The sequence below is a fragment of the Cyprinodon tularosa genome, unplaced genomic scaffold (genome assembly GCF_016077235.1).
Source record: "Cyprinodon tularosa strain WSP-4 unplaced genomic scaffold, ASM1607723v1 ctg634, whole genome shotgun sequence".
NCBI lineage: Eukaryota > Metazoa > Chordata > Actinopteri > Cyprinodontiformes > Cyprinodontidae > Cyprinodon > Cyprinodon tularosa.
The window spans coordinates 924,851-950,569 of NW_024039379.1; the positions used below are offsets into that span (position 1 = coordinate 924,851).

Here is a 25,719-nt window from a genome sequence, read left to right on the forward strand (position 1 = left end):
ATCATCCATCCATCCATCCATCATCCATCCATCCATCCATCCATCATCCATCCATCCATCCATCCATCCATCCATCCATCCATCATCCATCCATCCATCGTCCATCCATCCATCCTTCATCCATCCATCTACCATCCATCCATCATCCATCCATCCATCCATCCATCCATCCATCCATTCATCCATTCATCCATCACCCATCCATCCAACCATGGAGAAATTCCATTCCAATCACAAAATCCTCCTCTTCCTCCTCCTCATCCTCCTCCTCCGTGTGAACCTTAAGCTCAGCTCCTCTGCTCCTCCCTGAGGGAACATCAGAGGAAACTTTATCGATCACTGCAGAGGATGGTGTTGCTGATTACAGCTCAGGTTGAAGAAGGTTAAACTTTTTTTTATTTCCCAGGTGCCCTGAATGCAGCATTTCTCTGCAGCATTGAGGAACTCTGTGATTACTCATCTCCGCTAAACCAGGAAATCTGTCCTGCTGCTGCTTAATGACACCTTCTGACTGATTTCCAAACTACTGCTTCTCTGGGTTTCACCCAACAGAGCAATGAGACCCAGAGAGAGCTGCTGACTTCAGAGCAGCTAAACAGGCCCAAAGCATCACTCCACCACCTCTGTGCTGACTGTGACTGTGGCTATTATCTTCTAACCAACCAGGCTTTGCTGTGTTGGAACATGTGACGCTTTTCTTTGCTCAATCGGAGCAGGAAACCAGAACCAGGGTCCAAAATCTCTCAACTTTCTGCTCCTCCTCATTTTTTGTCCTGGGTTTAAAGAGGGCGGTGCCAGTTTTCGCCACGCCCATTTCGGTGGATGTGATTGGTCAGAGCAGATGTCAGCCAGAGGTCAGGCCGCAGGTGATTGGTCAGCGGAAGTTCTCTTTCTCAGCGGCCGCCTGAGGCTCGGGTTCGACAGTGAGGAGCTGCTGCGGCGTGGCGCACTTGGACTCGGTTCGGAGAGCAAAGGGAGGCGAACCAGAGCCGGTCCAAAACTTTTCTCATCCCGGTTCGGTTGAAGGAGGAAACCAGAGCAGGAAACCACCGAAACTGAAACTTTTTACACTTTTAGAGAAACTTTAAAAAAAAAAGACAGAAACATGGCAGACAGCGAGGAGCAGCAGGTCTCTACCAGCACCTCTCTGTTCAGCGAGGGCCACCACTACCAGGCCGAACCGGAACCAGAACCTCAGCAGAACCATGAGTCCAAACGGGACCTGTTCAGTTCGGATGACATCGTGGATCTGATCGGCGGGGCCCAGGACGCCCTGCAGCGGCACAGGGCTAAGGGGGAGAGCGGGCTGCAGGAGCCCTCCGTCACCACCACAGAACCGGAACCTGAACCAGAACCCCTGGTGGAGAAAGCAGTCCCAGACTCCACCAACTTTTCCTTTGTTCGTGAGGAGCCAGAGGTCGTGGCCCCCAGGGCCGAACCGGAGAGTTCGGATCTGGGTTCGGGTCCAGCCCCCTCGGTGGAGCCCCCTGCCCCGCAGAGCGACGCCCTCCCAGCGGCCGCAGCCCGGGAAGCAGCGCCATCCCCGGCAGAGGCAGCAGAGCAGCCCGCGGTGACACAGGGACCAGCCGCTCCGGCTTCATGTGAGTATCAGCGGGCGGAACCAGAACCCAGCTACCAGCACATGGAGCCCAGCTGCGGGGAAACACCGGAACCGGGGTGTTGGATGAAAGCGGCTCCGGTTTTAACCGAATTTTAACCGTTTTCTGCTGCCGGTGAGCAGCCGGGCGGTGATGCTGCTCCACCCGCGGAGCAGCCGCTCTGACCCGGCAGCAGGTCCGACGACCTCCCGCCAGATTCCACCAGAACTCCCGCTGATCGAAACCACTGTTGGAGGTTCTGGTTGGTTCCGGAGGTTCTGGTTGGTTCTTTTTTCCCAGCAGCCTGTAGCTCGGTGGTCGCTGCGGTGATGCGGCCCACCTGTTCGGTTCGGACCGGATCATGTTTCGGTGCCGAACCGCTAAATTCACCGATAAAAAGCAGCTGAGACCAGAACCTGGCGGATTTAACCGGTTCTGTCTCCGGTACCGGTGTCATTCGGGACCGTTTTCTCTGGCGCCGCTAGCGGTCCTGCCTAGCAGAGGTCTATTATCGGACAGCAGCTAAAGTGCTATTCATCAACAGAGATGCGCTAAAAGCGCTTCATCAGGTGTCTGAGCTGCGCTACTTCCCTAATATAGCCGCTCCGCTCCCAGCCCCCTATACTGGGGCTGTACTGGTCTATACTGGTGTCAGCCTAATAAAGGAGGGGCTGGGTGGGCTCTGCTTTGTTTTCAGGTTTATATCTGTTTTTTAATTTTTTTTATTTTAAATAGAATCGACATATTTTCGGCTGTTGGAGCAGACAAGGCCGTGTCCGATAATGGAAGCAGCGGTGGTTAGCCCAGCCCAGATTAGTCACAACAAAGGAATCCGCTGGGAGTCCACTCCCTGACGGAGCACCGCACTCCCGGCTCAGCCTGCCCCGCAGGCGGAGGGATGGAGCTCCTTCTGACAGCTCCATCCAGACCGAACCCCGTTAGCGCCCCGGAACCAGCCTCCCCAGAACCAGGCCCACACAAGAACCAGCACCCCAAGAACCAGGCCCGGTCCGGCTGCAGGGGCCTGGCTGGGCTCAGATGTGCAGCTTTCAGCTCAGTATCTGGATTATTTTAGAGAAGTGTCAGATTGTTGATGATGTTGTTGTTGATGATGGTGATGATGATGATGATGATGAAGCTGAGCAGGCCTCAGATCCTCCTGGAGATGCAGACAGGGTGGGGCTGGAAGGCCAGAACAAAAGCACACCCTGTGGGTTTAATCCAGTCTAGTGGGAATGGTCCCAGTTTAACTAAACCTGCTTCATGTTAATTAAAAAAAAGGATTCTGGTTATTTTGGGTCGTTACCTTGGAGACGGAAGCAGCTGATTCAGTGTGTTTCACGTAATGAAAATCAGGTTAAAAACACTGAAAGTTTTTTTTTATCATATTAACAGATGAATGAAGGGATGAAAGTTTTATTTCATCCTAGACGTTTTTATTTTCTGTCCAAACTTCCCATCCTGCAGCCAAAGTTCTGCTTTTTTATTGCTTTATTCGTTCTTTATAAGTTTTTAAATCACATGAGCCACACGCCTCTCCCGTGTTAAAGTCCACGTTTAACATGTTCCAGATAACTGATTGATCACCACAGATTTTATACGCACAACCAAATTCTACATTAGATGTAAATACACTCTATTATTGTTTTCTATGTGCTGTCTGAAACGGTCTGGATGTGACTGAGAATTAACCTCCAGTCAGCAGAGGACGGGTGAAAGTGACTCGTCCTTTTTTCATCAACATATCGTGTACTGATTGTCACCATGACGACCTGGGTGCACAGTGTTTCAGCAAACACCAGTGTTGCATCAGATTCGGTTTCCCCATCAATGTTTCTCTGCTTGTTTTTGACGCAAAGCTTTCAGATTCTCCCTGATGGCTGCTGTCCGCTGGCAGAGATGGATGGATGATTGATTGATTGATTGATCTATTGATGGATCTCACATAGGTTGTTCCTTCAGCTCAAACATAGAAAAAGTGCAACATGTGTTCATTCAGACTGTCACTGTAAACTGGATAAAATAATTGATTGATTTGGTAACTCATTCTTTTTGGATTTTGAGACATCAAGTTTAATTTAACCTGAACTAAATACACGAATAAAAGACCCAAAACAAAGTTTTTAATTTCTCTCAATATGCATATATTTATTCATGACCTGCAGGTTGTTTTGAGTCCCATGTGAGTCGCGCTTTGCACGCTGCAGTCAGAGCATGCGATCAAGTTAGTTATTTTCGTCGTCTCTACATCCTGGGTGGATTTTGCCCATAAATAAACACAAGTAGCAAATCAGTTGCATATAATCAATGTTATATCTGGCTAGTTAACCAGTTAATATTGGCTAGCTGACGTCTGAGAGGGTTTATGCATTAACTGATAATGTTATGACAATTAGTCGCTAATGGTAGCTAGCTAAAAGCCCTCGCTCCTTCAGCTGCGCTCCATCCAGAGCTAAACAATCATTGCTTGAAGGTTCAGTGTGGAGTTTAGAGTTAAATGCTGGAAACCCGCCGTCACTGACAGCAGAAGCCTCGATGTTATAAACAGCAGGAGGGCTGCAGTGGTTAGCGGCGGATGCTAACTGCTACCGCTTGCCAATTTGGTTATATTTAAGTTAACTGGTGTCAATACAAACATAAATTCATGTTAATATAGTTAAAAGTAATTACATTAGGTTCATTTTCAATATATTAGTTTGGTTCAACTGAAATGTTCAGAAAATAGTTTGGAACAAAGATTTAAAGTTGAGTGAAGTGCAGAATTATTGTCCACATAAAATAATCTGGTCATTAGAAGTGATTAAAGTCAGATTCTGGGAAGTCAAATATTTCAAATTTGATATCTGGACATCATTTTAGTTTATTTTTTTGAGCAAGTTAATAGTTTTTCCAGTGAATGTATGGAAATGAATTCACTGGATTAAGCTGCTCTGTGGTCTAAAACTGCACTAAATGTTGGGATTATTTTGGGATTAAAGAATAAAAAGCTAATTTGTTACCCGTTACGACCTGTCTTAGAGGAAAAGCTCAGATCGCAACATATTGATGATCCTAATGCCTAATAAATCCCAAACCACAAGGATGAGCTCCAGCAGGAAGTCTGCTGATAAAAATAGATCGACAAATTATCTGCTAACGGAGGAGGGATGAGTATTGGCTCACGATACGATACATGTCATGTATAGATAAAAAAGCAACCTGCATATGTTCATGCATAGCTACAGATATGTGGGTATTTAGCTACAGCTAAAGTGCTCCACAGCGCCATCTGCCAGACAGGTGGAAAAAAAGGGATTCCATTTTTCCTCAGTTTTAGGTAAAAATGCTTTGCTTTAAAAAAAATCAATACTAGGAACTAAAAGATGGATATCAGGCAGCCAAAAATCACAGTATAATGCCAAAAGGATTTATTTTCACATCTCTGTTACAGAGGAGGGAAAGTAGACTTTAGACTGAAGCAAGTCTGAAAACAACAGACAAAAGGAATCGACACTTACCTACTGAATAAATCAAATGATTAAAACTTACTTTCCTAAATAAATAAACAGGAAGAAAACATAAAGCGACGTAAACAGCGATTCACTCCTGCAGCCTCCTCACTTCAACCATAAACAGCATTTCAGAGCATCAAGGTCCAACATGTGGCTGTTTGGGACCTGAGGAGAAGAGGAATGACTATCAGTCGTCATCTTTTATGGGCGTCTCTCGCTTCGTTCCACCAATCAGCTGTCTCCATTCTTCAGGAGACCAATCAGCAGTCGGTACAAATTTAACGTTACGCAACACTATTGGCTGAACGTTGCCACATGATGTAAAACATTGTGGTTACCCTGACAACGATAACATCGCGCAGCGCAAGCGTCTGTAGCGTTAGCGCGTCTAATGACCGATAAAGTTTTACCTGATCGATGACAAAACTGAAAAATCTGTTTCCGGTGAACAAAGTAACTGTTAGACCGTGATAGAAAGAGCTGGGTAGCACTGTAGCTAACAGGTTAGCCTCTTTTAGCTCGCTCAGTTAGCCACATTAAGCTATACTACTTTTAACTCTGTGTCAACGACAACTGTTCGTTTTCTACAAGTAGAATAACTGTTTTTTTTTGTCTAAAATCTCTATGAAAGTCATTTTTTAAGATGTTCCATTTGTCCTCCTCTGACCTCAGATCTGAATAAAAAGAATAAAAATAAACTCTGACTTTTAGTGTCTCCTTGTTAAATAGCAGAGCTCAGTCTGTCTTAGAGCAGGACTTTCCTTCCAGACTGACAATGATTGTTTTCTACTTTCGGCTGCTTTAGATCACAGATGAAATGTAAAATAATAACTAATATAGGGAATAATATGTTGAGGATCCAAAAGAGGTTTCAAAGAAATGTGAAGATAAGGGTGCAACTGAGTTTGTCCGGGTGGAGTTGCTGTATGTTGATGATGTAAGAAGGGGGCGGGGCCCCGAGCAGATCTAGTAGCTACAGCGTAACGTTTCCTAATCATTTGATGACATGTCTATTATTTCTGAAATTATGTTTGATTGAGCGTCACCATTTTTAAACCGGTTGATCTGGTTTCTAATTATCTGTAATCTATAATCGATCCATAATAATCAGAATGAAACTCTCAGAAGGCCAGCCGAGCCGAACAGAACCTCAGACCGGCCGAACAGAACCTTTGGATCATCTCAGGAACGAATCAGAACCGATCAGTAAGTCTCTGCTCTGTAAGGAGGCGGTAGAAACTTTGAAGTTCTGGTTCCGGTCCATAAATCTGGTCTAATGTTATAGAACTGATACCTAATTGGTCCAGTTTTACGGTACTGCTCACATTGGACCTCCGGTTCTGATTCTGTTCCACAGGCTTAGCTTAGTGGACATTCATCATCACCCTCCTCTTACTCAGCAGAACTGGGTCAGGTTCTGACCCATCTGCCTGTGTTCCTCTCTATCGGGTCGGCCCAGTGATCCCGGTTCTGTCTGAGTGCTGCAGACAGCAGCTGGTCGAGCCGCTAATCGGATTCTGAGCCGATGGCTCTGATCCAAACCGCCCTGAGGAGGAGGAGGAGGAGGAGGAGGAGGGTTCTGGGCCTTCGTCATGATCTGAAGCAGGTTTTCATTATCAGGCAGAATTTGGGCCATCAGAACCGGACCTTAATGACAGATTACCAGAACCAAAGGTTCCATTGTTCTGCTGCAGTTTTAACAGAACCGCTGCTGCTCATTCTCAGCGGGCAGACCCGGTTCCTGTGGTACCAGGTCCGGTTCCTCTGGTACAAGGTCCAGTAGTTGATGGAGGCCTGGGTGAGGTTCTGAGACTGGTCCGAACCAGATCTAATCTGAACCAGCAGTCGGGTCGAAGGTTCTGATGTAAAACAGAGGTGAATTGGTGCCGAGGGTTCTGGATAAACCCAACAGAACCATCCGTTAGTCTGGGCTGCATCAGAACCGCCTCTGATCCGGGACCATCAGAACTTCTCAGGGTTCTGTCTGGTTCCTAAAGGCCAATTTATACTTCTGACGCATAGAAACAGACTTTTCAAAGACCTGTTTTTTTCAAACCAAATAATCGGATCAGAACTTCTGCAGGTCCAGGAGGTCTGCAGGAGCCGTTCTAACGTGTCATTGACGCCGTTAAAACCTGTGGTTCTGTTGGTTCTGCCAGTCTGCATTAACACGCATCACAGGAGAAGATGGTGTCTAACCGGAACCACACCCAGCAGCTGAGACCCGACCCGACCCGGTTCAGAACCTGTTGAGGCGTGCTGGTTGTGTAACGGCGGCCCGATCCCGGCTCCAGCCTGAGGATGATGTAACATCTGTGCCAGCGGTCTGAGGCTGGTTCTGTCCAGTCTCAGAGGGTCGGGTCGGGTCGCCTCCACTCTGTCTGCAGAGCTGCTGATGAAGCATTTCTCCATGTGGGGGCGCTGCACACAGGAAGTGACATCATTTGGACCGCCCCCGGTGCCTCAGCTGCCTGCTTGGGTCTGGTTCTGTTTTATTGGACCGTTTGGACTCTGGTTCTGGTGGTCAGATGTTCTGACCCGCCTGAAGCGGATGAGGCTGTAGACGGGTTACATGTTGTCATGGTAACTGTACGACGTACCGGTCTAGCTTAGCATCAGGAAAGGGGGCGTTTGATTCGCTGATTGTCGGCATGGTAACGGCTCGTTAGGAGCTGATCCTGTCTCTGCTGGTCATCCTCCAGAGATAATAGGGTTGTCGCTGCACTTCCTGTTTTCAAAATAAAAGCACCACATGTAAGATTTATTGAGAGCAGGAAGCATGAAGTTTCCCTGGTGACTGAGAGGAAGAGAGCCTGGCACCTCTTCACAATAAAAGCTCCCAGTTTTTTCCTGGTTTTACCTGAAGATCAACCTTTCTGCCCTCTGTGGGTAAAATCGGCCATCTTTGACTGATTACCAGGTTTCCTTCAGCTGGAAACTGGAAAGGGGTCAAAGGTTGACCGCACTGATGCTAATCTCTGATGAACCTGTTCAGATGTTGTTCTGATGCATGAATCTTTTTCTGCTCCTCCTCCTGCCTCACCTCCTGCTCCTCTCTCTGTCTCCTATCTCCTCCTACAGATGTATCTTCTCCTCCTAAAGCTCAGCCTCATCTTCTGATGCAGTTCCCTACAGGCAAGTCCTTTCTCCTCACTGCTTTTCTGCTTCTTGTCCATCTGAGTGCCAATAAGGCCACTGCATGCAGACTGAGAGCATCTTCACTGCTGACCTTCAGCACTGTTTGGTTTGCATTGGAGACGACCCCTGACCCCCCCTCACTGACTGCAGCCAGACGGCAGCATTTAATGAGGCGGATCATTGGGTCTGGCACTGCATGGATTATTGGCACAGACTTTCACCGCCACGTTCCGACCAGACAAACGCTTTTCATTCCTGATGATCCCAGAAACAGGACCAGAGTGATGGGGGGGGGGCACTGATTCACCCTGCAGGAAGCTGGTTGGTCATTTGGAATGTGGTCACAGCTGAACAGGAAAGCTGGGTTTGTTCTGGAGCTGGGTGGTCACACCTTAGAGAAAGTCTTTAAAAGCAAAGGTTAGACTTCATAAAACAGTTCCTCGGTGTCTCCACCCGGCCGCAGGCAACCAGAGAATAGTCATTTTTCCATCCGCACCTAAACGCATCATCAGCGTTGGCAGGCTGACTGCAGGTCAGAGTCACACCACTGATCTCCATCTATTCCCTGGATTGCTGGTTGCCCGTTGGTAGTACGGGGTTGAAATGAAACCACCGGCAGCCATGTTGGTACTCGCTAGTTAGACCGGTCTCAATGTAAACAATCAATCAAAAAACCACGATGTTCTCATTTTCAGGGACTGAAGACTTGATAAATTCATCACTTTGACACAGACTGGCTGTTTCATAGCATCAGTAGATTAACTTTAACTTAGAATCATAAAATAGGCCCATCACATTGCAGAGTCATTATGACGTCAATGAAATCTATAGATCAGGTAATATAACATATTATAGAATCCATCACAATAAAATTAATGTGTTGATGGAGCAGAATAATACAGATGAGCCAAAAGTGATTAACTGATGATGTACCTGTAATATACATGTATTGATTACATTATAGTTATAATATCTTACATCGAATTTAACAATTTTACATCAAGACAGAATTACAACTACATCTCTGTTAGTGTCATAGTATTTTCCATTTGCATAATATGCATGAATGAGGCCATATACTTTATGCTGTCTGTGCATTAGCCTTTAAAAATGTTGAGTTGCGTTTTTTCATCAATATAACGTGAAATATATTTCACGACTTTTTAAAATGAGAAATAAACAAACTCTACAAAAACTACAGCATCATCACCTTAATAAAGAATAACTACATTAACATTTCACAGTGAATTACTTTCTATTTCCTCTCCTTTCTATTTTCTAACATTAGACCCAATGTCAGTGGCTAACTCAGTCAATGTCTTCCAGTCAGTCTGAGATAGCCAGACTAATGTTAGTCTACAGACTAATGTTAGTCTACAGACTATACTATAGGATCCATAGATGGATTTATTGCTTAGTTCATCCACTGACTGGGAAATGACCTGAGGAACGTCTTCCTGCAGACAGAAAACTGCTGGTTTTAGCAGCCAGATGCTGCACAAGGAGGCATTTTACTGCGTGGGAGTGGGGAGTACCAAGATGGCAGCCGGTGACTTCCCTTCTTCTGGCAATCAGCAATCCAGTGAATAAATAGCCATCAGTGTGTAACACCACAGTGTCAGATGGTCCAGTTACTGTCTGATGGACCCAGCACCCCGCTCCAGATACCATCCTGTCTGGTTTATTGGTTCTGGACCTACCAGCTCCTTACAATCAGAATCGTCTGGATCCAGAGCAGACGACCAGAGATCAGAGTCCTTCTTGTTTTTAATAGTCTTTGAATACATCTTTGATCATCTAGATTAGCTGAAGGAAGAACTAGTTGGTTTCCTCTGGATCCATCAGAATACGACTGCCCTGTTTCCTTCCATTGCCCTGGTTCTGTTCTGGGAAAAGCAGGAATTTCAGCGAATGTTCCGAAGCTTTTGTCTGGTCCGGACCTCCGGGTCTCTGTGAAACCTTTGCTTGACCTTGTTCTGCCCAGGTGTGGTGGGCACTGTAAGGAATGGAGTATGTTTTTGATATATGTGTTGTGTGCGTTCTCCCTCCTCCCTCTCTACTCAAGAACTTGGGCAGAAGGGTGACTCCCCCGCCCCCATCTCTCCTATCTCCCCTCTCCACTCACCCGACTCTCTGGAAGAGCTGTCTTTGACCGAGAGTCCGAACCAGCCCCCTCCGCCAGGATCTGCTGCACCCCTGGGCTCCTTCTCCCCCAAACCCCCGAGTACTTTCTCCAAGGAAATGTCCTGGGAGGCTGAAGAAGTCGACTGTGGACCGGGTCGTGGTAAAACTAAAGAAGACCTAGATTCCTTAGCTGGTCCTTACCTGAGTTTAGGGAAAGACCCAGGCCCTCATAATCCATGTGAAGACAGCGGTGTTTCATTCTCGCCTGAGGAGAAGCTGGTTAGCTCAGACAGGTCCTCCACCGGCCCCTCCCCTGTCAACCCCCAGATGAAGGTTCCTCAGTCTCACCTTACCTCCTCTAACCCAACAGAACACTGGGATTCACCCTTCCTCTCATCGCAAGACAACTCCAAGGTCTCCATGGATTCCTTCAGCAAGGACGCCCCGCCCATTAGCTCCTCCAGATATGACCCTGATGTTTGTGGCAACCAGTCTGATGAAGATGAAGACCTGATGTATGAGGTGAAGAAGAACAATAACCCGTTTGAGGGCTATTCTCCTCTGGCCGACAGTGGATACTCCCATTTTGGAGAGTCCAACTCTGACACCAGGGCTTCCAAAATGTCGGAGAGTCCCACACCAGATCTGGTTCAGTCTGGACACTTTGGAGAGCCCCAGGAGAACCAAACATCTATCCTAGATGTAGGGAGGCCTTTGGAGACCGCTAAGACAGCCAGTGAGTCCCTCATGCAGCCAAGCAACCAGTTCTCCTCTGGTCTTAACGAAGATGAGTGTGAAGAAGGTGAAGAGGACTCTGTTCTGCCACCTTCGCTTCCAGACATCCTGAAGTCTTCCCCTCTAAACCCAGAAAAGGTTGATTCTGGGTCATCTGAGGGAAGTCCGGAGGAACAGAGCCCCATCCTGGAGCGCCGGATGATGGAGTCTCCAAACCCTCCCATTAACTTGTCCAATAACAACCTGTTTGCTTTTGACAACAAAGTGTCCCTGCTGAAGGAGATGGCTGAGGAGATGGAGTCCAGGCATGGAGACGATACAAAGGCCGATGAGAAAAGCTTTGGAGCCTTTGATCTGGTCAAAGAGGCCAAGGAGACCACCCCGGTGAAGGTCAAGGAGGAGGAGTCTGTCCAGATTGAACAGAAAGACTGGTTCTCAAGCAACGACTCTCCCAAAAAGGCCGAAAGGTTTGAGCCGCTCGACTTCCAGAGCAAGAAGACCGCCGCTGAAGACTCCGACTCTGAATCTCCAACTGCAGACTCCCTGTCCCCGGTCCTGGAGGCCATGGCCAAGAACCCAGCCATCTTCCAGGTAGAAACGGAGAAGCAAGACCTGAAGATGGAGATGGAGGAACCAGAGTTGGCCGAGGAGGTGTCTGAGCATGAAGTCTCCTCTGAGGAGTTCGAGTTCATCGAGAGACCGCCCCGAGGCGTCATCGACGAGTTCCTTGAAGCTCTGGATCCATCCAAGTTTTCCTCCCCTAAGCCTCCTGAGATCCCCATGGACGATGACCTCGGCTTCACCCTGAAGGACACACCTCCCACGGCTGTAGCTCCGCCCACAAAGGAGGCCTCACCTCTGGAGCCTGAACAAGAAGCTCCAAGTCAGAGCTCGTACCGCCTCCTCACCCAGGCCTCCCCCCAGAAGAGCAAGGCTGAGCTAGAGACCCCCCCCAGCCAGGCCCCCGCTGGTAAACCGGAGGAGCCCACCTCCCAGAAGGCCAGCAAAGTGTTTAAGATGCCCAACCTGAACATAAGAGCAGGTAACAGAAAACCGTCCAGCATGGATCCATCCCCACATCCCACCCACCTCCTGGTTTCCCTGTTCGCCTCCATCCTCCTAGCCTCTCCATCCTCCCAGCTTCTCCATCCTCCCAGCTTCTCCATCCTCCCAGCTTCTCCATCCTCCCAGCTTCTCCATCCTCCCACCTTCTCCATCCTCCTAGCCTCTCCATCCTCCCAGCTTCTCCATCCTCCCAGCTTCTCCATCCTCCCAGCTTCTCCATCCTCCCAGCCTCTCCATCCTCCCAGCTTCTCCATCCTCCCAGCTTCTCCATCCTCCCAGCTTCTCCATCCTCCTAGCCTCTCCATCCTCCCAGCTTCTCCATCCTCCCAGCTTCTCCATCCTCCAAGCTTCTCCATCCTCCCAGCCACTCCATCCTCCCACCTTCTCCATCCTCCCAGCCTCTCCATCCTCCCAACTTCTCCATCCTCCCAGCTTCTCCATCCTCCCAGCCACTCCATCCTCCCAGCCTCTCCATCCTCCCAGCTTCTCCATCCTCCCAGCCGCTCCATCCCATCACCGCCTCCCGTTTCTGCATGTTCTGGTTCTGTTTAACATTAACTTCTGCATTTTGTCTGTTTGGACTTTGCTCCTGATAGCATCTGTTAATGTTTTCTACGGTAAGTTCATCTTCATTCCTCCCAGCTGTAGTCCTTTCTCCTGCTATTTTTCTGCCACCTCACTGCTTCCTGGTGAGCAGGAACCAGAACCAGAACCCGGCCCGTCCTGCTCTCCTGTCAGAACCCTCCCAGTGTCCGTGCTGTCGGCTCAGTCTAACGTAGGCGGCGCTCTGAGCGTCCCTCGTCTCTGGAAATAACCTGATACGGGTCTGCAACCCAACACCAGCTGTGGGGCCCCGGGCCGGCTGAACCAGAACCTCGCCCAGCGTACACGGCTGCAGCGGGGGGGCGGGCCGCGTCTTTATTTACTGCAGAGCTCTGAGTCAGGAGCTGCTGTCAACAAACTGTGACTTATTTCCAGCCTTCAGGCTTCTCTGTGGGAAGTTTGAAATGATCAGATTGAAGCAGCTCAGAGATAAAAGTTAGAGATGAATCTGGGTGAACAGAACCTGCTGTTTGGACCTGTGAGGTTCCTCTGAGGTCTGATGGAGGTGGCTGCATCTGATCCAGGATGGAGTTAATGTCTCCTCCACCCGCTGCAGCACCCCCCTCCCCACCCCCCTGCATTGCGACACTGGCAGCCCCACAAAGGGTTCTCCGACCCAGAAACCACTCAGCAAATGTTCCAGCTTATGTAATCAGCGCTGCGACAGGAGCTCAGATCAGCCTCATTGATCTTCTGCTGCCTCACAGAGTTTGGACCAGAAAATGCTGCAGCTTCAGAACCTCTTATTGTTCTGTTCTCCAGAACCAGAGATTCTGGATCAGAACACTGTTTTCAGCAAAGATCAGTAAAGATCTATTTGGACCTCAGTGGTTCTGCCTGATGGTTTCAGCTGCAGAATTAAACAGCAGTTTCCATCCTGTCCTGGTCTACATGGTTCCTATTTGTGTTCATTACAGTGAATCGCACTTAGGGGCTGATGGGAAATGGAGTTTTCCTTTGATTCAGTTTCACACTGATGGAAGCGATTCTTAGATGCTGCTAAATGTTAAAAAAACAAACACAACTTTCAGTAGAAACTTCAAGAGGATCCAATGAGGGGATGGTTGGTGTTTCTGCAGGAAGCAGACTGGTGCTGCTGCGCCACCTGCTGGTTCAACGCTGCCACTGACAGAGGAGCAGGAATCAGTTGTCAGGTTCCCTCTGATCCGGCCCTGGTCCGGTCTGGTCCTAGTCCTGTTCCCTCCGGTCCGGTCCCCTCTGGTCCTAGTCCTGTTCCCTCCGGTCCGGTCCCCTCTGGTCCGATCCGGCCCGGTTCCCTCTGATCCGGTCCGGTCCCCTCTGGTCCTAGTCCTGTTCCCTCTGGTCCGGCCCGGTTCCCCCTGTTCCGATCCGACCCGGTTCCCTCTGGTCCGGCCCGGTCCCCTCTGGTCCGATCCGGCCCGGTTCCCGCTGATCCGGCTCGGTTCCCTCTGGTCCGGTCCGGTCCCCTCTGGTCCGATCCGGCCCGGTTCCCTCTGATCCGGCCCGGTTCTCTCTGGTCCGGTCCGGTTCCCTCTGGTCCGGTCCGGTCCCCTCTGGTCCGATCCGGCCCGGTTCCCTCTGGTCCGGTCCGGTCCCCTCTGGTCCGATCCGGCCCGGTTCCCTCTGATCCGGCCCGGTTCTCTCTGGTCCAGTCCGGTTCCCTCTGGTCCGGTCCGGTCCCCTCTGGTCCGATCCGGCCCGGTTCCCTCTGATCCGGCCCGGTTCTCTCTGGTCCGGTCTGGTTGCTGCTCATTTCCTTCATTAATCAAATGGGCACTAGGAGGTCCGGTCCAGATCTTTTTGCTTTGCCTGAACCATCAGGTTCTGTTTAACTAACAGAACCTTCTGGGTTCTCCATAATAAACCAGTTTTTTTCTCTGATCGGATCACAGCAGGTTAATCTTAAACTGATCTTGGATCAGTTCCTGCTGTGACCTCTGGACCTGACCCGGTCCCACCTTGATTGGATCACAGCAGCAGGTCAAAGGTTATGGCCTCACATGGAGGTCAAAGGTCAGATCTTCAGCTTGATGAGTCGGATCGGGTTCAGTTGGGTTCTGTCAGGCCCGGTTGTCACAGAAAGGAAAGCTTTCGGTACCGGTGGCGCCCTCTAGTGGATCAGAGCAGAATGAGATCACATAGATATGGACCTTAGAAAAAAAATGTATAAGAATAAAATAATAGTGAAGATAGACATAGGTTAAAGCCAAGAACATGGAGGTTCTTATCAGTTCTGTTGGCTTTAGCTGTCCTTCCTTTGATGAAGGCTGGAGGAAGAGGAGGAGGAGGAAGAGGAGTGACGAAGGCTGGAGGAAGAGGAGGAGTGATGAATGGTGGGCAGCCTGTTATAGTGGCTGCGTCATCGCTATGGCAGCAGACGGTCAGCTGAGAGCAGGAGGTGCTTCATTCGCTGGCTGCAGCCCTTCCTCCTCCCCCTCAGATGGTCCCTCCCCCCTTCACCCCCCTCCTCCTCCCCCGTCCCACTCTGAGCTCCTCGGTCGGCTCGCTGCCTGCTGGAATGTGTCTCTGCTGATCGGATCGGACAGCATGGAGAACTGCTGCGAGGAGAAGGAGCCTGAGGTCCAGACATGGAGAGAGCAGGGTAGGCCTCCCCGTCGGTCCAGTTCTGGTTGCTTCTGGGCCGGGCTCAGAGACCCGGTGGGTCCAGCAGGGTTCATCTGTCTGTTTCATGTTGTCAGCCGTCGGTTTCAGCTGTGCTGGGTTAAACTGGGAGGTTCTGGTGGTTCTGGGCCTGGTTCAGGTCCGGTTCTGAGTCGCTGGTCGGGCTCTGAGCAGCCCGGGACCTTTGGACCTGCAGCAGCTCCGGCCAAAGGAGGACAAAGAGGAGTAGGAGGAGCAGGGAGGTGGGTTCAGATTAATGATTGGCTGCAGAGGAGCTGAAGGAGTCCGGTTCTGGAAGCTTTCCCTGCAGAACCAGAACCGAACACGGCTGAAGGTTCCTGCTGAGGTCCTGCTATCAGAACCGATCATCGCTTCTGTCTCCTGACTGATGACTCAGCGCTCTGACCTTTGTGCAGAGTCATTGATTATTGATCAATCGGCGTCGGCTGGTTCTGATTGCAGCAGAGATCCGTCTGCTGATCGATACCAGAACCTGAAGGAGACGCCGGTTCTGAGACGGAGGCGGCAGAACCGCTCACAGGAGTGAAAGAAACTCCAAGTCAGAGCTCGTACCGCCTCCTCACCCAGGCCTCCCCCCAGAAGAGCAAGGCTGAGCTAGAGACCCCCCCCCAGCCAGGCCCCCGCTGGTAAACCGGAGGAGCCCACCTCCCAGAAGGCCAGCAAAGTGTTCAAGATGCCCAACCTGAACATAAGAGCAGGTAACAGAAAACCGTCCAGCATGGATCCATCCCCACATCCCACCCACCTCCTGGTTTCCCTGTTCGCCTCCATCCGCCTCAGCGCTCTGACCTTTGTGCAGAGTCATTGATTATTGATCAATCGGCGTCGGCTGGTTCTGATTGCAGCAGAGATCCGTCTGCTGATCGCTAAGAAACTTAGCGGGTTCTAACTGGAGGCAGTTCTGGTGCGTTTAATGGAAGGGGAAAAAATCCGACCTTTCAGCCTTTAACCTGCAGCCACTTATCAGAACCAATTGGACCTTATTACAGGGGAAATGTCTGGTTCTGATCTGTGGTCCGTTAATCCAAACAGCAGCTGGAGCCACCGGAGGTTCTGTTCATTGTTTAGCTCCTCCTTCAGGGTCGGGGTGTTCTGAGGTTCTGATGGTACCGTGCTGCCGTCTCTCATCAGAACCACCTCTGTATGAACAGATGGTTCTAATGGTCAGGATCGGTTCTGCTGCTCTAAGCTCGGACCTTCTGGTTCTGATCTCTTCTAGAGGGAAATTTAAGATTCTGCCCCAAACCGAACTTTCTTTAGACCCGGTTCAGCAGTGAAGCTCCCACAGAGCGCCGCAGGTTCAGAGCTTAACTGGTGGTTGTAATCTCCCAGCATGCACCTGGTTCTGCTGCTCCTCCTTTTATGGCTCCAGAACTGGCCTGGTTATCTCCCAGCATAATTTTAATTTTGGACCTTTTATCTGCCGTTTTATGATCCGCCAGTAGAACCCGGGCCGTGTGGGCAGGGCTTATCGCTCCGTCCGCTGAGGGTTCTGACATCAGATAAATATCCTGTAAAGTTTTCACAACGCTGAAACTTTTCAGCTTCGCTTCTGTTTGCGTTTCTGATGGATCATCTCAGGAAGGAGGAAACACGACTTGAAGAACCCAGCAGACGGGTCAGGGAGGAAGTTCTGGTTCAGTTCAAAGCAGGGTTCGGACCACGGTGGCTCTGGAGGAGCTGCAGAGGTCCAGACGCCTGCCGAGGGGAGCGGAAGGTTCTGTTAGCAGTTTACAGGTTGTCATAGAGAGGGTCTGACCAGAGACGAACACTTTGGTCCTTATAGGAGATCATCCTCACTGTGGGCCATGGTGGTGGCAGCATCATGATGAGGGACAGATGGCACTAAAGGCTGCAGATGAGCTGAGACTGAGGAGGAGGTTGACCGTCCAACAGAACCGCCTCAAACATCCAAACAGAGACACATGGATGATGGGTCAGAATGGCCTAGTCAAAGTCCAGACCTGAGAACTGATGTTCTCAGATATCCTGATGGACACCGATGGTCTCAAGGGTCTAAACCCACAGGTCCTCCTCATGGTTCTGACCTGCTTCCAGGAAACCTGAACAGACGGTTTAGGTTTGAGGTTAAAGGACTTCCTGTTCGGTCATTTACCTTCAGATTATTCAATACAGTTTATCAGGAAAATAAACTCAGGTTTTCTTGTCTTTAATAACACATATTTATTTTAAAAGAGGAAATAAATTTAAAGTTACAGTGCCAATAATTCCCTTTTAATGATGTATTAACTCACCACTCTATTTATTTGGTTATAATATATTTTACCAATAATAAACTAATCTGGGTAATATTTCAGTTTTTTTCGCACCTTGCTGGTTTTATAGATAATCTATCAGAATAAATAGTTTCTAAATAGATTCTGCTCTGAGCTGAGCTGCGCATGCGCAGCCCCGCCCCCTGCTGTTGATCTCCGGTCAGCTGGGGGCGGGGTTTCCGCTCTGCTGCTGGAGGCTCAACATGGACGCCGAGCGGGGTTAGTGCTCCATCTGTGCTCTGCGCTGTTCGGGATGAGCTGCAGGGAGAGCGGGGCTGCTGCGGAGGCCGAGCCGGGCTCCGGGCGGTTCAGACCCGGCGGTGAGCTGAGAGGTCCCGGGGTGAGGTGCAGGGAGGATGAGCAGGAGGAGGGAGGTGAACCGGGTCAAACGGGAGGAGGTGAAACCAGATATGTGGCCCGGCTGGAGGCGCCGAGCAGCGGGCTCTATTTTTAGCAGCCTCCGGTGCTGCTGGGAGCCTCATACCATATGTAGGCAGGACGCCACATTTGGAGCCGATCTCCGCCCCTCCTGCTCCCGCTGCTCCTCCTGCTCACAGACAGTCTCTGCTGCTGGGAAACATGGCTGCAGGCTAGCAGCTAGCCGGCTAATACCGGCGGAAATAAAGCCCGACATTTAGAGGATGTCTGCTTTGATCTAACATGTCAGCAGCTGAGTTTACAGAACTGCGGTTTAAGTTTAGGCCGAGTTTAAACCGCTGAGCTGGGCTCAGTTTAACCTGAAGTCAGTGTGTGATTCAGAGCTTCATTCTGCTGTTTTCCTCCAAGCTGAAGCTCCTCATGCTGGTCTGGGATCAGTTATGAGAAGCTAGTTGTCTCTCTGAGGGACTTTCTGCTGTTTTCAACCAACTGAATCTTTTTGGCTCAATTTTAGTTTTATTTTCTCTTTCATTCAAACTGACCTGGAGCCTGATGTTGTATCAAATGCAGCTCACTGATTGGTCAAACCTGAACAGCCCTGATTAGAGACCAGCTGCTGATTGGTTAATCTATCATTAACCCGGCTTCCTATTCTGAACCTGCAGCTTTGTTCTGGTTCTACCTGTAGGTCCGTTTCTGTAGATCTGGTTCTGGTCCGACTTTTAGGGTTCTGAACTAGTCGGTTCTTTAAAACGAACCCGCTGAGTGTCAACAGCTGAGACCAGCAGGACTGTGGTTTAACAGAATGATCTGCTGTGTGGTGATGACCTCAGCAGCTCCTCTCTAAATGTGCAGATGTTGGACCTCTGCTTCCTTAAACCGGACCTCCAACCAGAAAAGCAGCAGAGGTTTTAAACTAGCTCTCCTCCGATGGCCCGGAGAAACGAACCTGAAACCCAGCAGCTGAAGAGTTAATCAGGTTTCCCTCCCTGCAGGTGTTCAGGTTGAATGAATGATTTCATTTAGACGTCTGCAGACGTCATGGGTCAGAACCTCCTCCTGGTCCATCCCTAAATCTGGGAGGGTTCTGTGACCCCTGGACCTGGTTTGAAGGCAGATGTTCAGAACCATGGTGGGATCCAGAAATGTTCCCCCTGCAGGCGGTGAAGGTGGCAGGAAGTTGATCTTTAGGCAGGAAGTCGGTCCGGGCCTCTCTCTGGTTCCTCTGCTCAGCAGGTCCCATCAAGGCAGCCGCCCTGAGGTCAGACCCCGCGGCGGCGTTTGGACTCACTGTGTCTCTGTGTCCCGCAGTGGTGGAGCTGCTGTACTGGCGGGACGTGAAGACGACGGGCGTGGTGTTCGGCGCCGCCCTGCTGCTGCTGCTGTCGCTGACGGTGTGCAGCATCGTCAGTGTTTGCTCCTACATCGGCCTGGCGCTGCTCTCCGTCACCATCTGCTTCAGGATATATAAGGGCATCCTGCAGGCCATCCAGAAGTCCGATGAGGGACACCCCTTCAAGTGAGTCTGGTTCTGTCATTAGGCGGGTTGGCGGGTCTACTGAGAGGTTCTGAGACCAAAGAGGATTAGTTCAGTTTATCCCCGTTTCTGGCTGCAGAACAGAACCTTCCTGATTCTAGAGACATTAGGAGGGATTACTGAGCTCAGCCGGACCCGAACAGCCTGGTTCTGGATTCAGCCTGGTTGTGGTTCCAAGCTGATTCCTGATTCAGCCTGGTTCCGGTTTCAGGCTGGTTCTGGATTCAGGCTGGGTCCGGTTCCAGGCTGATTCCTGATTCAGCCTGGTTCCGGTTTCAGCCTGGTTCCGGTTTCAGGCTGGTTCTGTCTAAAGCCTGGTTCTGGTTCCATTCCGGATCCGCTCTGGTTCCAGGCTGGTTCCGGGTTCCAGGCTGGTTCCGGGTTTCAGCCCGGTTCCGATTCCAGCCTGGTTCTGGATTCAGGCTGGTTCTGTCTGAAGCCTGGTTCTGGTTCCATTCCAGATCCGTTCTGGTTCCAGGCAGGCTCCGGTTTCAGCCTGGTTCCGGTTTCAACCTGCTTCCGGTTCCAGGCCGGTTCGGGTTCCAGGCTGGTTCGTGTTCCTGCCTGGTTCTGGATTCTGCCTGGTTCTGGTATTTCTCCAGCCTCTGTGAAGCTCTGGTTCTGGACACTCTTCTCTCCGTCCTGCAGGCAGTACCTGGACCAGGAGGTGGCGCTGTCCGAGGACGTGGTCCATAAGTACAGCGACAAGGTTCTGGAAAAACTCAACAAGAGCGTGGTGGAGCTGAGGCGCCTGTTCCTGGTGGAGGACCTGGTGGACTCCATCAAGGTGGGTTCTGCTCAGTTCTGCGGGTTCAGCTTCTAGAAGGAATGAGTTCCTCTCAGATGTGGTTCTGATCCGGTTGGTTCGTCTCCCTGCAGTTTGCTGTCCTGATGTGGATCCTGACCTACGTGGGCGCCTTGTTCAACGGCCTCACGCTGCTCATCCTGGGTGAGTCTCCATCAGGAGATCCTCTCCTAGCACAGCAGCAGGTCCCGGTTCTAAGCTCCGGTTCTGTTTCAGGTCTGGTTGGAGCGTTCAGCTGCCCCATCATCTATGAGAAACACCAGGTAGGACCCAGATATTACCCACAATGCACCTGTCTGCCCACATTGGTTCCAGTCTAACTTGTCTCTGTGTCTCAGGCTCAGATCGACCATTACCTGGCGCTGGTCAACAACCAGATCAAAGACGTGGTGGGAAAGTAAGTCTGATCAACCAAACCGCTTCCCTGATGAAGGTCGGGTCGGTCCACCACCGGGTCGGTCCTGACCTTCATCAGGATGAAGGTAGGGTCGGTCCCGATGGTGGACCCGGGACCGACCCGACTTTCATCGGGATGAGGATCAGAACTGAAACCAGAATCAGAATAAGAACCCAGCAACGCCGTCATTCATTAGCTAATCAATGTACCGACTGCAGAATAATGACCTGGATTAGTTTAATCTGGATTAAATTCTGACTCATTCAATCAAATCATTAATCCTTCACTAAGGGATTACCTTTAGAGCCAAGTCGATGCAGAGAGAAAACTTTCAATCAATCTGACTGGATGATCTGGTTGAATAATTTCTATAAAATGACCTTAGATGACATTATGTGAATTGGAGCTATAGAAATAAACTAAATAGAATTGAATGAATCTCAAAGGAATTCATCCTCGCCAGGTAGCTGCTGCCTGTAATCCGTATGCCCCCACTTCATGACCGATTTAATCTGAGATTAAAAAAACATTTTTATTATTGATAAGCAGCTTTGGTTGATTCAGAAATTTATACCAAGCAGCAGAGGAGTGAAGTTTGGCCTGCAGTGTGGCCTGCAGCTCTATGGAGGTAGATCCTCTTCCTGCAGCTCTATGGAGGTAGATCCTCCTCCTGCAGCTCTATGGAGGTAGATCCTCCTCCTGCAGCTCTATGGAGGTAGATCCTCTTCCTGCAGCTCTATGGAGGTAGATCCTCCTCCTGCAGCTCTATGGAGGTAGATCCTCTTCCTGCAGCTCTATGGAGGTAGATCCTCTTCCTGCAGCTCTATGGAGGTAGATCCTCTTCCTGCAGCTCTATGGAGGTAGATCCTCTTCCTGCAGCTCTATGGAGGTAGATCCTCTTCCTGCAGCTCTATGGAGGTAGATCCTCTTCCTGCAGCTCTATGGAGGTAGATCCTCTTCCTGCAGCTCTATGGAGGTAGATCCTCTTCCTGCAGCTCTATGGAGGTAGATCCTCCTCCTGCAGCTCTATGGAGGTAGATCCTCCTCCTGCAGCTCTATGGAGGTAGATCCTCCTCCTGCAGCTCTATGGAGGTAGATCCTCTTCCTGCAGCTCTATGGAGGTAGATCCTCTTCCTGCAGCTCTATGGAGGTAGATCCTCTTCCTGCAGCTCTATGGAGGTAGATCCTCTTCCTGCAGCTCTATGGAGGTAGATCCTCTTCCTGCAGCTCTATGGAGGTAGATCCTCTTCCTGCAGCTCTATGGAGGTAGATCCTCTTCCTGCAGCTCTATGGAGGTAGATCCTCTTCCTGCAGCTCTATGGAGGTAGATCCTCTTCCTGCAGCTCTATGGAGGTAGATCCTCTTCCTGCAGCTCTATGGAGGTAGATCCTCTTCCTGCAGCTCTATGGAGGTAGATCCTCTTCCTGCAGCTCTATGGAGGTAGATCCTCTTCCTGCAGCTCTATGGAGGTAGATCCTCTTCCTGCAGCTCTATGGAGGTAGATCCTCTTCCTGCAGCTCTATGGAGGTAGATCCTCTTCCTGCAGCTCTATGGAGGTAGATCCTCTTCCTGCAGCTCTATGGAGGTAGATCCTCTTCCTGCAGCTCTATGGAGGTAGATCCTCTTCCTGCAGCTCTATGGAGGTAGATCCTCTTCCTGCAGCTCTATGGAGGTAGATCCTCCTCCTGCAGCTCTATGGAGGTAGATCCTCTTCCTGCAGCTCTATGGAGGTAGATCCTCTTCCTGCAGCTCTATGGAGGTAGATCCTCTTCCTGCAGCTCTATGGAGGTAGATCCTCTTCCTGCAGCTCTATGGAGGTAGATCCTCTTCCTGCAGCTCTATGGAGGTAGATCCTCTTCCTGCAGCTCTATGGAGGTAGATCCTCTTCCTGCAGCTCTATGGAGGTAGATCCTCTTCCTGCAGCTCTATGGAGGTAGATCCTCTTCCTGCAGCTCTATGGAGGTAGATCCTCCTCCTGCAGCTCTATGGAGGTAGATCCTCCTCCTGCAGCTCTATGGAGGTAGATCCTCTTCCTGCAGCTCTATGGAGGTAGATCCTCCTCCTGCAGCTCTATGGAGGTAGATCCTCTTCCTGCAGCTCTATGGAGGTAGATCCTCTTCCTGCAGCTCTATGGAGGTAGATCCTCCTCCTGCAGCTCTATGGAGGTAGATCCTCTTCCTGCAGCTCTATGGAGGTAGATCCTCTTCCTGCAGCTCTATGGAGGTAGATCCTCTTCCTGCAGCTCTATGGAGGTAGATCCTCCTCCTGCAGCTCTATGGAGGTAGATCCTCCTCCTGCAGCTCTATGGAGGTAGATCCTCCTCCTGCAGCTCTATGGAGGTAGATCCTCTTCCTGCAGCTCTATGGAGGTAGATCCTCCTCCTGCAGCTCTATGGAGGTAGATCCTCTTCCTGCAGCTCTATGGAGGTAGATCCTCTTCCTGCAGCTCTATGGAGGTAGATCCTCCTCCTGCAGCTCTATGGAGGTAGATCCTCTTCCTGCAGCTCTATGGAGGTAGATCCTCTTCCTGCAGCTCTATGGAGGTAGATCCTCTTCCTGCAGCTCTATGGAGGTAGATCCCCCTGCAGTGCTAACCTGCTTCATTCACTTAGCTTAAGTAAGCAGATCCAGTTTTATGCGGATCTCACGGCTGGATATGAGGGATCTGGTTCTGGTTTCTAGTCCTGGTTCTGGTTTCTAGTCCTGGTTCTGGCAGCCCGTCATGTGAACACGTGAAGCCGACCACTTCCTGCGCCTCACCTCTCCTGGTTTCTGTTGCAGGGTTCAGGCGAAGGTTCCCGGACTGAAGCGTAAGGCGGAGTGAAGGATCAGCAGGTCGGAGTTTGGATCGGAACGCGTGGGGGAGGGGGGGTTGATGGAAATGAAGGAAGGCTGGAGGAGGAGGAGGGTCAGCTGGGGGCGCAGCCCTTCTTAATGTATTTCAGATTAATAGTTTTTTTTTTTTCCAGTTCAGAATTCCTTAATTGTGTTTTTGAGGAAACTTGAGTCGGTTTGTTGACGATGATCTTTTTTATTTTGGAAACTGTCTGAGAGCCAATCACACTCTGAGAAACATGTTTTAAACTGGATTTAACCCCGCCCCCTTCCTCACTGTGTACGGGGAGCTGCTCCTCTCTGCTGTTTAACTTCTCTCCTTCAGGCAGCGGCGGGTCGGAGCTCCTCCCGCCATTATTATTATTTTTGGTATTTTGTGATTATTTGGTTTTTCTCGTCGTTGAGGCTCGGCTCGTTTCCTCGACGGGCCGAGCGGCGTCTCAGACTCCTGATGGAGGAGGAAGAGGAGGGCTGTAATAAATCTTCATCGCTTCTCAGTAACCGTAGCTAGAATCATGTAGAGACAAATGAAACTCGTTAACCAGGTTAGGATCATCGTCATGTCATCAGCGCCGTCTCCGCTTCCATCCATCAGATATTCTATTGAAATAAATGGGATCGAGCTTCAAGTGTCTTTGGAGCCCAAACGTTGATGTGACTTGGAACCTTTCAGCTTCTGTTTGTTCTGCTTCTATAATTGTGAATGATAAACTTCTTCATCTTTCAACTGTGCTGATTTCTAAAGCTCCCGGCCGGGAGTCGTGTTTGTGGAATGCATTGTGAGATGTAAACAGTTATCAATAAAGCTAGACGAAGAACCGCCGCCTCGTCTCTTCACTGGGAACCGGGTCGGCTTTCAGAACCAGAACCTGACTGCAGCAGGGGGATCAGAACCAGAGAGTCGGTCCAAGATGGCTGCTTCTGTAGGTTCTGGTTTTGGTCCCTCAGCAGGTCCAGGATCTGATCTGACCTTTGCTCTGAAACCAGGATGCTGCTCACTAAATGTCACGATGAGTGATGGCCCCAGAACCTCCCCATACCATGATACCTGCGCCACCGTGCCTGAACAGGGTTCCTAACGTGTTCCGCAGCTCATTTGATCGGCGTTCTGTTCGTCATTCTGCTGCAGGAACCTGGAGATGATTGAAGGTTAAATCAGAACCTTTGGAACAGTTGATCAGTTTTCTAACAGCTTTTCCTGCTTTAGGTTCCCTGCTCACCTTGCTGATTTTTCCAGCGTCTGGGCGTATGCATAGAGTATTCATAGCGTACTTCATCGTACTCATAACTTATCCAACCAACGCCAGCGTATTTACGTTTTTACGTATGCCAGGCAGACGCTGGTCTATATCGTCACGGTGTGACAGGAGCTTCGCTCAGGATAAGGCAGAAAGTCGATAACTAGAGCAGACTCTGTCATATTCCCACCTCGCCATTTTTTTCCGTGAAGGTGTCAGATCTACTGCTAGATGTTTTTAATTAATTATGAACATTTAAAGGAATGAAAACGTTAAAAACAGAAATGATACATAATTCAGCAGGTTCTGGTTCTGATTCCAGTTTTGTCCTGTCAGCCCCATTATTTCCCACTTTTTTTATTTCGTTTTTTTTTTTATTCTCCAGTATTTAAGTTGTAAAAACACTCATACAATACTGTATTTGTTTTATTTTCCTATCTGATATTTTATACAATCTTCTAAGATGCACATTGTATGACCACTACTTAGACTAATGCTACGTTCAGACGGCGAGCAGCTAAAACGCGCATCCTGCTTCTGATGGAGGTTTCTACCAGTGATCAGCTGTTCATCTGAGCTCTACTGGTTCTGTGGGTTAGAACTATGATGATCTGTTTTTGAATCTGGATGTTTTTACAGAATAAGTCTGAAGCTTAAAACTGATTTTACATTTAGATCATTTCCTGAAATGTAACAAAAATCTAAATTAACTAAAAATAAAACTATAAAGAAGCAGGTCCAGCTCCTATCCTCGCAGCAGCAGCAGCCCCTGCTGGTAGAAGATGAGCCATTAGTCTGCATTCAAATATAAATCTTTAATGACTTCTGCAGTATCTAATAAACATAACATCATTAATACTGAATATATAGTTAAA

General features: G+C 49.7%; 1 protein-coding gene and 1 pseudogene across 10 annotated transcripts; one reads left to right on the top strand and one right to left on the bottom strand.

The window, feature by feature from the left end:
- LOC119798741 overlaps positions 1–25,719 on the bottom strand; it is a 171,762-nt pseudogene that overhangs the window by 89,905 nt on the left and 56,138 nt on the right.
- Positions 882–24,424, top strand: rtn4a (reticulon 4a). Of its 10 annotated transcripts, XM_038308314.1 has the most exons (11): positions 883–1,195; positions 1,334–1,601; positions 8,171–8,224; positions 10,293–12,128; positions 12,748–12,768; positions 19,345–19,552; positions 20,219–20,357; positions 20,450–20,519; positions 20,592–20,638; positions 20,714–20,772; positions 23,553–24,424. In XM_038308314.1, exons 1-11 carry the CDS (start codon positions 1,106–1,108, stop codon positions 23,593–23,595), a joined length of 2,835 nt encoding a protein of 944 aa, XP_038164242.1. In that variant the 5' UTR covers positions 883–1,105; the 3' UTR covers positions 23,596–24,424. The 10 variants fall into 10 exon arrangements, with proteins under 10 accessions (XP_038164240.1, XP_038164249.1, XP_038164242.1 ...); XM_038308312.1 differs by having other exon boundaries at positions 882–1,601; XM_038308321.1 differs by lacking the exon at positions 12,748–12,768 and adding an exon at positions 15,980–16,077 and having other exon boundaries at positions 882–1,601; positions 10,293–12,069.